The 12,418-nt window shown below is 44.5% G+C and overlaps 1 protein-coding gene across 6 annotated transcripts in view; it reads right to left on the minus strand.

Annotated features, from left to right (window-relative positions):
- ATP7B (ATPase copper transporting beta) overlaps window positions 1–12,418 on the minus strand; it is a 72,996-nt gene that overhangs the window by 45,116 nt on the left and 15,462 nt on the right. For 2 of the 6 annotated variants that reach the window (XM_073894609.1, XM_073894607.1), the window contains exon 1: window positions 7,951–8,494. The exons of 2 other annotated variants lie outside the window; for them this stretch is intronic. In XM_073894609.1, the coding sequence (XP_073750710.1) occupies window positions 7,951–8,199 (249 nt within the window). In that variant the 5' untranslated portion in view covers window positions 8,200–8,494. Of the gene's footprint in view, window positions 1–7,950; window positions 8,497–12,418 lie in introns of those variants that run through there. 2 more of the 6 variants (XM_073894608.1, XM_073894610.1) reach the window with 2 other exon arrangements.

Raw genomic sequence — 12,418 nt, forward strand, 5'->3', positions numbered from 1 at the left:
CTTCTAAGAGGAAAAAGGCCAACAATCCAACAGAAAAAAGACAGTCCATCAAAAAGGAAATGCAAATGCCTTTTCAATATATGCAAAAACAATAGCAAGGCAGAAATGTGACATTTCAACAGCATTGCAGTACCGCTGGGACCAGCACAGTAAACTCATGCCCTAGAGGTGGGGATGTAACCTTTCATGAGGGCAACTTGGCAATGCACATGAAAATGACGAAGCCAAATATTCTTTGACCCAGCAACTCCATCTCCAAGAATTTACTCAATAAATATATTTGTTCATGTATAAAAGCAAGCATGCAGCGAAGATATTAAAGACTGCAAAGAACTGGAAACGTTAAATATCCACCAATAGGGTTGATTAATTCAATTACTACACAGCTATACAAAGGAATAGTAACCAGCTCTTAAAAAAGGAATGAGGTAACTCTGTATATACTGAAATAGGTGGATTATCAAATATATCATTCAGTGAAAAAAAGCAGGTCACAGAATACATGGTGAATACAGTGTTTCAGTTATCTGTTGCTGCAAGACAAACCAAATCTGGTGCCTCAGAATGACAGCTCACATTGTTTCAATGTGGGCAGGGCTCAGCAGGGAAAGCTTGTCTCTGCTCCTCAGTGCATCCTCTGGAGTGGTGTCAATGGGGATGGAGGTTCTACTTCCAAGAAGACGGTCTATCCCTCACATGGCTGGCAAGTTGAGGCTGGCTATTGTCTGGTTGCCATGGGCAAGGACCTCAGTTCTCCTCCGTGAAGCCTCTCCACATGCCTACGCTGGGTACCTCACAGTTGCTGGTTTCTGGGTTCTGAGCAGCAGCTGTCACAATAGTGAGCATTCCCAGAGAACAAGGCCCAATGTGCAAGCACTTACCAAGCCTCTACTTGCATCACACTCACTAATTCACCATTGGCCAAAGCCAGTCACATGGCCAAGCTCAGCCAATATGGGAGGGAATTACAGAAGGGCTTAAATACAAGGAGGCGTAGTTCATTGGGAGGGCCACCAAAGTAAGTCTCTCATAGCTTGCCAGCACTATTTGTGAGAAAAAGAATATTATACACATAGCTGGTTGCATATGCATGGACTATATCTGGGAGAATACGTAAGAAACTGGTACAGAGTTTGAGAAGGATCCAGGGCTGAGGCAAGAAGGGGCTGAAGGAAGAGTTACTTTTCAGTGTATAACCTAATGTATAATGTACATGCATTACCAAATTCTAAAAAATAATTAGTTTAAAAATTAAAACAACATGAATATAAAGATCTAGACCACTGACTGGATTGTAACTGGTATTAAATACTTGTTTAATTGAAAAAGATGAAAGAAAAACTAAGATATTCAAGGATGCTCACTTTAATATAATGTCTTAATAAGCAGAATTGCCTCCTTAAAACAAGACATAACCCTCAATCACCTCGTCTGCTGGAAAAACAAACCCCTAATGATTTACTATCCAACTTACTCTGCCGGGTCCTAGGTAGGTCTAGCTAAAACTCCCCAAACCCCAAGCCACAATGCTAGCTCTTAATCCCGGAATTATGGATTCTATGCTCCTGCCAAAAAGGTTTGCAGAAGCGTTGGATGTTATTTGTTTGGAGGAAACAATATTCAGAGGTCCCTCTTCTAGACGGGCAGGTTTCTAAAGACAAGTAGTTACGAAAGATAAAGCTTTTTTGCAAACAAACACGTTGAGGTTTAAGGGCTCATCAAGCAATCATGGCCAGTGAAGAGGGGGTCCAGGGAACAAACCATGTCCAAGGAAAACCTTAGGGAACCCCAGTGCTGCCTAATTCTCACTAAACTATATACTTCTTGAGGACAGACGTCTGGGACTTCTTTGGCAAGCCCAACAGGTTGGGGAAGAACTTCTGCTAGGCTTTAAATTTTTAACAAACTATTAGTATGGTGGGCATCCGGATTAGAAGGGACTGGCAACGCAGGAAGAGGGGATTTCCACAGAGGGGAATCCAAACATGAATTTCAATTCTTTGCTACTCTTTAGATACTCAGGCCACATGGAATTTGCTGTGAGTCCAGGGCTTATAAAAGAAAAGATGGGTAAAGGGATATAAAGGGTTGATTCACTAAGGTGGAGCTAAAGGAAAATAAGATCTGCAGATAGGCCAGTCTGGTATAAAGAAGAAATTGGAAATGGGGTGCCATGTTTGGATGAAAGGTTTCAGAGCCAGACCGAAATTGAAAAGCCCAGAAATGACATGCCTTGTAGAAAATGTCTGTGACCACAAATCAAAAAGCAACTCTACCCCATGCACAATGCAAGGACACACTAGCCACTTTTGAGATCTCTTCGCTCCACTGGGATCCCCATCTTCCTTAAAGATACCACTGGCCCAACTTACCCTTGAGACTTCTTTCACTTCAAAGGCTGTGTAACACCCTTAACAATTCAAGAGGCAGAAATGTGCTACAAGCATATAACCCTTCCAGTGTCTAACTTCTGCCCCATACAACTCTGGGCACCTGAACTTCAATGGAATTCAAAAAACAGAGATGTCCTGCTGTTTTCATATGTACGCAGATCCAGTAAAAGCAAAGAGTTAATGATTCTCAGTGTTATTTTATGAGGATGGCATTTTATATCCCTAATGGTCAAGATAATTCTACAAATAAGTATTATCACCATTTTACTGTTGAAGCAGTCTAATACTTATCAAAGGTCAGAAATCAATTTAAATAACAGCTCGGATTTAAATCCAGCTCAAAAGTCCAGCAGGCTGTTTTTTTAAAACCATGTTTAAGTTTACATCTTCCTTTTAACCATGCTAATTACAGGAAGAGACCACAATGCAGAGAAAGCAAAACGCCGCAAACACGGAAAAAGAGCCACACCTTACTTGCCACATAACAAAGAGGCTAACAGCTAAGGGAGTGAGCTCAGTAAGGAGGCTGAGGGAGCAGCCAGGAGCACTGAGCCCGGCTACTTGCCTGAGTCTGAGCCTAGCCTTCCTTCAAACCTTAGTAGGTCACCTCTAGCTGTCTCTGGGACTTCAGACTGCAGCGGAATATCAGTACTCACTCTGCTTTCTCCAATATTTCTAACTGCAAATACATTCAAGGCAACCACATTTACGAGGCAGGACACAAGAAGAGGTGGCAGTGGTTCTGGAACCTTCTATATCCTCCTGAATACACTGTGAATGAGTCACTGCGAGGCCCTATTCTTTTTTTTTTTTTTAAAGGTTTTATTTATTCATTTGACAGAGAGAGACACAGCAAGAGAAGGCACACAAGCAGGGGGAGTGGGAGAGGGAGAAGCAGGCTTCCCGCGGAGCACGGAGCCCGATGTAGGGCTTGATCCCAGGACCCTGGGATCATGACCTGAGCCGAAGGCAGATGCTTAACGACTGAGCTACCCAGGCGCCCTAGACAGGCCCTATTCTTACCTAAGAAATCTCTGGATATCAGAGGTTCATAAGAGGGTCAGAAGAGATTGTCTGACTCAAGAAAAGATCCCACATGAAACACTCCAGGCAGATGGGCACCAGTCTCTAAAACCCGAAGAAGGGTCCATGTCTCATTGTTAAACCTGTATGTATACACATTTACGTGAGTATTTACTCATGTATTAATACATAAAATTGAGATTACCTATGGGTGAGACTATCTGTATGTTTTCCAGTTATGAAAATTTAAATTAAAAAAACAAACAAGTGTCACTTTTATACCAGAAAACAAATGTGTTTTTTCAGTTTATCTAAGGCAAAGAATATCATGTTAAACCACACAACATCAACAATAATATCAATCATTGTGATAAATACAACAACAGTGATGCCCTGATGGTATACTTGTGCTTGGCATTATACTCTAAAAATATTTTCACATATTTGTTTAAGTATCTGTCCATCTTACTTGCTGTGAATTTATTGAGGATGTGTCTGACAGTCTTGCGTATGAATTCCAGCCATGTCTGAGCAAACCCCAGCCTCAGTTTTCTTAGCTGTGGGTAAAATGGGGTAGTAAGAAAGGCCACCCTACAGTTTTGCAGGAAGGCCTGAAAGCTAGCTAAAAGGATTTAAAAAGCTAACATCATAAATGTTTGAAAATGAATGACTAGGAAGACAACATGACTCATTTGGTCCTCAAAAGTGGCCCGAGGAGGAAAGCAGAGAACTTAACTATTTCCACCATTTAACTGATAAGGAAAACTAATCATTAAAACTAGTGTACATATTCCCCCACCCCCACTCCAACCCCTTCGAACAGTTTTTTCATGATGTTTCACCAAGGTCCAGAAAGAGCTTCCAGCCACTCTTTTTTAAATTTTATCTACTGAAAAAAACAAACTAACCAAAACTCAGGCATTAACTCAAACACTGATGAGGGCCAACCATGGGCCTTGGCTGTGGGTGCGACATCCGATCTCTGCCCTCCAAGGCCACCCCAGCTCTGGTGTTGACTGTGTTCTTTCTGGGAAATTCTGAACAAATGTATTGCCTGTTTCCTTCTCTTGACCACAGCAAGGAAAAGTATGAACTCTTCCTGAGAAACTGGATGCAGTATTATCCATTATTTGCTTGGGATAAAAAGTGAATAAGGTTAAATTAACCAGTCTCAATATATACACACAACGCATGTTGTTTTCTACTTACGGCAAAATAAAATTTAGCAATTCACAAACTCTTAAGACCTCTCCAAGAAGCACTTCACAGTTATTACCTCAGAAAACTTGCTTGCAATCTCGTTCCAAACAGCTTTACTATTAACCGTTTCAGAGAATTTTGTGGCTTTTAACTTATGTCTATCGCAACAACTACTCCATCAGACTTTTATCAAACCAACAGCATTTTTTCTGCTTCTTCTTCTCTGATAATCCTGTATGTCAGGCCCCTCCCATCAAAGAAATTCTATACAACAGACCTGTCACTATCAAGCAACTGTCAGTATCTTCAAATATATTACATTTGAACAAAACAGTGTAAGTCAGAATCATAAGGTCACCATTCCCTTATCTCATTTGCCAGAATTATAAGATCATGATGTAAAAGACCTTACATTAAATATGTGCAAGAGTACCACAGGCTGGGAGAAATGTCACACCAACGCTAGTAATTCAGATAATTGTTATGACGGAAGTCAATGAACTTGGGATTATTTTTGCTAATTATTATTATTGATAAATTCCATATGGCAGTCAGATTTGGTGAAATAATGCAGCATGTGTTTTATCACACAAAACTGTATCCTATACTGGCTAACGAATGTAAGTTTTTGCCTAGAATTATAGGTATGATCAGATCAACATAAAACAAATATATTCCTTTGAAAGACTTAGGTATAAACACATGTTTATAGTGTATACTACCCTGTAACGCACAATAGGAACTTGATACTAAAAATAATCCTCAGAAAATGAAATGGAGGTGATTGATAAATGTTTTAAAACAAAATAATAATGTGTGGTCAAGTAATTTTGACAAAAGAGCCAATACTCAATGGAGAAAAAAGATAGTCTCTTCAATAAATGGTGCCGGAGAAATTGGTTAGTCACATGGAAAAGAATGAAAATGGACCCGTATCTTGTACTATTCACGAAAATTAACCCTAATGGATTAAAGACTTAAACAGAAGACCGAAAACCACACAACTCTAGAAGAAAACACAGGGGGAAATCCAGCTCCTTGACATGGGTCCTGGCAATGATTTTTTGGATATGACACTTAAAGCACAAGCAACAAAATCAAAAATAAACAAGTGGGACCACATCAAACTACAGTTTCTGCACAGCAAAAGAAACCATCAACAAAATGAAAAGACAACCCATGGAATGGGAAAAAATATTTGCAAACCACAAATCTGATAAAGGGTTAATATCCAAAATACATAAAGAATTCCTACAACTCAATAGCTATATATATATGTGTGTGTGTGTGTGTGTGTATACACACATATATTTATATTTATACACACACACACACAATTAAAAAATGGGAAGAGGAAATGAATAAACACTTCTCCAAAGAAAACATACAGATGGCCAACAGATACATGTGTAGGGGCTCAGCATTGCTAATCACCAGAGATATGCAAATCAAAATCACAACCAGGTATCACCTCAGGCCTGTTAGAATGGCTATCATCAAAAAGACATACCAAGTATGAAATAACTTAACTCTCAAGTACATCCAAAGTTTGATTTATCACAGATTTTGGGTCAACACATTGTTGGCAATAAACAAGTACTCATTTACAAATGACTTTTAGCTTGGTTCTTATCATCCTAAACCAGCTACTACAAATTTCCCCCATTTGAGAATAATTCATTTAAATTCTTTCTAAAAATAACCCTAAATTTAAAAGTGGGACCGCAATTAAACCTGATGACATATAGATGTACATATGTCACATGTGTGTGGGTGTATGTTCACAAAACACTAAGTAAAAAATATAAGGTGTATAATACCATGTACCACCTGCTCCTGTATCTGTAAATAAACAGACACATGTACATATATATGGCTGGGGCATACGGTTGCTTACATTTTCTTCCTAATACTTTTCTCGATTCCCCTGTGCCCCATAATAAGCACATGTTGCTTTTACACTCAGAGCTTTAGAAAGAAATAGCTGGAACTCTGCTCAGACAGATTAACTGGCTGACACAGTTCTATCAGACATTCAGAGAGCACCAAACACATCTTGAGTTGGGAATTCTACTGAATATAGTTAATTCTGGCAGAAACAATACCAGGCTGTGTTTCTATAGTACTCCACAAAGTGCTTTCACAATCCCAGGAAGTGGGACTTACCATTCCACTTTGCAGTGGGGAATGGGAAGCTGGAGGAGCCCGAGACTCACCTGCCACGTCCCCAGCCTGGCACCAGAAGCTCACAGATCTGCGCCAGACCCTCAGGACCACAGCCTCTACCCCGGCCTCTACGGGGACCCTCCTTTCCAAAGGGCTCCCCCAGCCAGGTTCAGGTTGCTCCCCTCAGGACCACAGCCTCTATGGGAACCCTCCTCTCCAAAGGGCTCCCCCAGCCAGGTTCAGGTTGCTCCCCTAGTCACATGAGATTAGTACTAGCCGTTAAAAATCAGAATATTTCACCTTCAAATAGACACAGGCTGGATTTTGTAAAGCAGTTGTCTGAACATTTTAAAGAAATAGCAGGCGTTTCCCCCTCTCCAAATTTAATATTTTGCTCTCTTAGACACTCAGCTAAACAATATAAAAGCTGACCATACACTGCATAAATATGTTTCATAAATCTCCTTTAACAGATGTAAATCTTTTGCAGAGTACATTTCAAAAACCTCTTTTCACAAAATTTCCTTTAGCTTTGGGACTTTGTAAACAATAAAAACCAGAAGAAACAAAAATAACTCTTAAAGGAGCAAGAGACTCATGAAAACTTTCCTTTGGATCCAACTAGTATTTTTGTCCATCTGCCTTCGTCACTAAAAAAAAACCCCACACAAACCAGCAGTCCCACCCGGAAAAGCTACGGAAAGGCACCATTTTTACAAAATGTTACACTGCCCTACTTTTGAACATGACCTGACCTTTGGGTTAACAAAACTTCCATTTGCTTAAGAAGAGCAGCTTCGTTTTGCAGCAAGCTGCTCAGAGTATTTCTTTAGTCGAAATGCAGACATTAACAAAATAAGGTACACATTCAAAAAAAAAAAAAAAAAAAAACAGAAGAAGAAGGGAAAATCCATTTTTGTCTGAGTTGCTTTTAGGAAAACTTTTGCTCCATGGAGGCTTACAAAATATCCTAAAAATAAGCAACCACAGCCGGGAGTTACCATGATGGACTTTAGTCTCTGGAGATCCACCTTGCCTCCAGCTCCCTCCCCGAGACTGGCTTCCCTGACCCCTCGCTGCTCTGCTCCTCGGATCTGGGAGAAGCCTCCATCTGTAAGCCCGGTCCAACTCCCCCACAGCTTTTTAGTCCTTCTGCAACTGCACTAACCTGATTGGAACGGATTCCCCGTGTTCCATTCAAAACCTTCTGGGAAAACTCTCCTTCCTCCTCCGAAGTCACCGGCCTGGTGGAGCCCCTGGCCCCAGCATTCCTCATGAAGGACCTCCGCTTGTGGACGGACACAAGGGTCACCTGTGGGTCACCCAGGGTCGCCAGGAAGGACGGCTCAGGGCTCCCGGATGTCTCACCCCCAGCTTCCTCCATCGCTGTGTCCACGGTCATACCTTTAACCACCATTTGAGCAAGCAGTTCACCCGCACCACACTACGTGGTCATGTGAGAAGGAAATGCTTTAAAAGTGTCCTCCTAACTAGCAGGGGGAGGCACCTTCTGTGCTCTGTCCTGCGGACTCCCCTCTGCTCCGGAGACAGTCCGCTGAGAGGCTGCAGTCAGCTTCGGAACTCGGGGAGGCTGCACACCGCTGGGTAGATATTTGTTCTTGTTTACTTACATCCTTCCAGCCAACTGGCACACTCTCACTCATCACACCGCATCTGGCACTGGGAGTCTTTGCACATGGTCTCACACGTGCCCTCACCCAGCCCGGCCAGGACACCAGCCAGCGTGTGCAGGAGCCCGGCACAGAATAACCTCCCAAAGCTGAGCACGGTTTCCTCTCGGCCATGTGCACTCCCAGAACCCCAGCTTGACGTAGGGGAGAAATGACACTTCCTCGTATTATCAAACTTCCAGAGCTTTCTTGGAATAACTTCGGCTGCCTCTTCCATAGCTCCAATGCTGGCGGTGTGCAGCACACTAGGGGAGAGAAGTATTTCCTAGGCAACATGACTTGCATTTTCAAGAAGGTGTAAGAAAGTTCCATGTTTCCTGCAGCTTTGTTTTCCCTCGGACCAACTTGGCTTGACTTCAGTAAGGACTGACTGCAAAACCTCACTGGATAACAAGGCTCACCCACTTTTTATACGGAGCAGGGAAGCCACAAACTAACCCACAATTCAGGCTTCTCAGGCCACCGGCAGTCCCACGGGAGGATTAGGAGAATCCAGGCAGCCCCCCGCTCTGTTGGGCAGCACTATCTCCCTTCCCACCCCCACCGGCTCACTGCCGGGAAAGAGGCAACCTCATCCTCCCTGGGAAGGAACAGCTCCACCAGCCACTAATCCTGGCACGGTTGCCCTCTCCAAGTGTGTATGTGTGGAATGTCCACACTGCCGACTGAATCGGGTGGGTAAAACAGACACCACATCCTTTTGCATTCCCCTCCCGGGGTGAATGTGCCCCTGGCAGGGGAGGGTGGGGTCACAGTGGGCTGTACCTGAGGGCATTTAGGACATACCGCCTTCTCCTCAAGGGCACTGAGGATTCTGCTGCCTTAGGAGGCAGTGACCCTTCCTCCCCAATCAAAACTGCCACCGCTGCCCCAAGAAATGCTGACCAAGGGAAGGCAGCCGCACCACAGGCCCCCCCGGGACTCTCACTGTCCTACCTCTCATCCGCTCTGTGGGGATCTGACCACTTCTGAAACATGCTGAGGGCAGCCAACTCCCATGCCTCTCGCTTGGCTTATCTGCCCTGCGCGCAGTCAAAAAAGAACCTGCTTCCATTTCCAAGAAGTGCCATTCAAATGAGTGACCAAAAAGGAATGGCACATTGGATGCTAAGGGCCTCAGGCCCCAGCTCCATGTATACCGAGTAGGAGCCAGCTTAGAGGAGTCTGGGATATCTGTGATTGCTTTCTTGCCATCACTCAAATCTTGCTTATCTAGGGTCTCCCTGTCTCCTGATAGGATCCATCAGGATCTATGTGTGCCTGCGACCACCTCAGAGTTCCTTTGTGTGCATCTTATGTTCTCTGGATATCGGAAGCTTATCTTTTTTTTTTCTTAAGCTTTTATTTATTTATTTGACAGAGAGAGAGTGAGAGAACACAAGCAGGGGGAGCAGCAGAAGGAGAGGGAGAAGCAGGCAGCCCGAGGAGCAGGGAGCCCGATGCGGGACTGGATCCCAGGACCCCGGGATCATGACCTGAGCCGAAGGCAGTCGCTTAACCAACTGAGCCACCCAGGCGCCCCTGAAGCTTAGCTTTTTAAGCATAGATTTAAAAAAAAAGTTTTTGTCATTTTGGGTAGAAATCCTTCCCCAAAGGTGTCGTTTATCTTTCTTCTGTCTTTTAAAATATGAGTTACTAACCAGATTTCAATTTTTCTTTGGTGATAGGGGATCATTATAAATATAAACGTTTCTGTGTTGCAGCTTTGAATGGTTAATAAGGAAAATATGTTGGCATCATACAACCCAAGTGCTTTTAGCACCATGAACTACAGAAAATTTGAATACTTCACTGTAAAATATTTTTACTTCTCCTAAATGGCCACTCAGACCCAGAACACAGCCAGAAAAAGGAGGCTGGGGCCAGGTTATAACAGGCCTGAAGTTTAGACTTTGTCCTGTGGACAGTGGAGAATCACGTTTTTAACGCACAGGACTTACATGATTCATATTTGTGATTTAGAAATGTGGTTTGGGCAGGCATGAGAACGAAGATTCTGGGGCGGGGGGGGGGGCGGGAACCTATAGGGTTACAAGGAGCCGAGAAAATGAATGCAGGGTAGGATTAAACAAATAAGGGGGCCCTCCAGGCTCAGCCATCCAGCGATCCGAGCTCGAGAGGACCTGTGGGGGACACTGCCCTTTCCAGTTTGGCAGAGATGAGGAGGAACGGGGAGAAGCATGTCTGGGGTGGAAATATGTTCCCACGGAGTCTAAGGGGCCTGCAAAGCAGCCAAAGCATGAACCACTTTCCCAGACTGAGAACCGCGTCCAAACTCTTCTTCCCGGCACCTCCGGGAAGGTGACCCTGGGCTTTGCTCACAGCTGACCCCTGGGCCCCCCTCCTTTGCCCAGCTAATTCGCCCTATCCTTTAAGTCCTGTTCTCAGTGTGGCCCCCGTTCATGCGAGCAAGGCCCTGTCCCTTATGTGAATTCCAGTGCCACCAATGTCAACACCACAGGCCTGGCACGTACTGAGCCTCCATTGTGACTGGGGACCAAGTCTTCTCCCTCCACAGAGGCTGCCTCCAGATCAGCCCACGCTTGTTCCTGAAGCCTAGCACGCTCCCAGCGCCCTGAGACACTGTAAGCCCCTGGCAGACAAGGTGCTTACGTGCTCCCTGACACAGCGATGAACAAACATCATTCCCCGGATGTTATATATATACGCTCACTGAGATGAAGTACAGACAGATCCCAGTGCGCTTTCTACCTAGGATTTCCTGGTGGGTTTTGTCCCCCTCGCCCCAGTGCAAGGGCAAATTTGCCTCTCACATATTCCTTCTAGAGCTACAGGTCTTCAAGGGTCTCCTCACACTAAATTACCTTTGCCTCCCACAGGTGCAAATTATATCAGCTATTCTCCAAAATAAATTCATCTTACCCACCTTCCCAGTCTCTGCGGATCTTTTTTGTATAAAAATAAAAATCCCTTTGGTATCCTAACCAATCCTGTTGCAACCTGAGGGGCCCAGGCCCACAGGCAGATGGGCAGCTCAGTTTCCGTAAGCCCCCGAGACCGACGACCCTATGTGGAAGGGAGACATCTGTTTCCAGTATTTCAGCACTTGACAAAGATGACCAGCTCACCCTGGGTGGGGCTTCTCAGAAAGAACACTGGGCCAGTCCTCCCAAGACAGGCAGAGGAGCCGCGGATCCTGTGACAGCACAGGACAACAGAACCTGACACTAAGCCGCATGCTGGGAAGCAGTGGTGCAGAAGGTTCCCAGACAGAGAACGTGAGCAGCACAAACAGCCCAACCCCCACAACGGAGGTGGAACATTAATAAATGAGTATAATTTAGAGCTTGAGAGCCAACCATTTAAGCGCTATGCACATCAGAAGACATGAGACACTTTCTGCCCGCAGGAGTTCATTAGCAGGTTAAGAGAGAACAGTAGAGGACAGTATTAAAGTATAAAAGAAATCCTTCAAACATTAGGTGCCTGGTGTGCGAGGGGTTACCACAAGCCAGTTACTCTGGAAGACCTGCTGGGGGAAGGCCTGGGGGGCTGCTCCTCACATCCCCAGGAACTGGGGGTTTCTGAGACTGAAATGGCTTGGCACAACTTTTAGATTGGCTTACTAACAGGAGACAAAAAAAAGGAAAAACCTGGCTGGACTGCCTACAGTGGAAAAAAATTACAATGGTTCTAAATCATAAAGAGACTGGACAGGGCCAAAAAGAGAAGTGCTTGAGACTGTCAGAATAAAAGGAAATGTTTCCATTCCATGGTTAATCATATGCACCTCAACTTCCTTGGCCGCCCTTGTCATCAGACGCCCACCTGTCCCAACTCCAGCCCTGGTTCCCTCTGCACCCCCACAGACTCCATGTCTGTCTGCTCCCAGCTGAATGCGGATGAGACCCAACACAGCCGGGCTGCCTCAAGACCAGGAACCTGGAGAGAGCCCTTGGTGCTGCTGGCAGTCCAGCTGTGCGG

Source organism: Callorhinus ursinus, unplaced genomic scaffold (genome assembly GCF_003265705.2).
Source record: "Callorhinus ursinus isolate GAN/ISIS: 27379988/994484 unplaced genomic scaffold, GSC_fseal_2.0 scaffold7, whole genome shotgun sequence".
Lineage (NCBI taxonomy): Eukaryota > Metazoa > Chordata > Mammalia > Carnivora > Otariidae > Callorhinus > Callorhinus ursinus.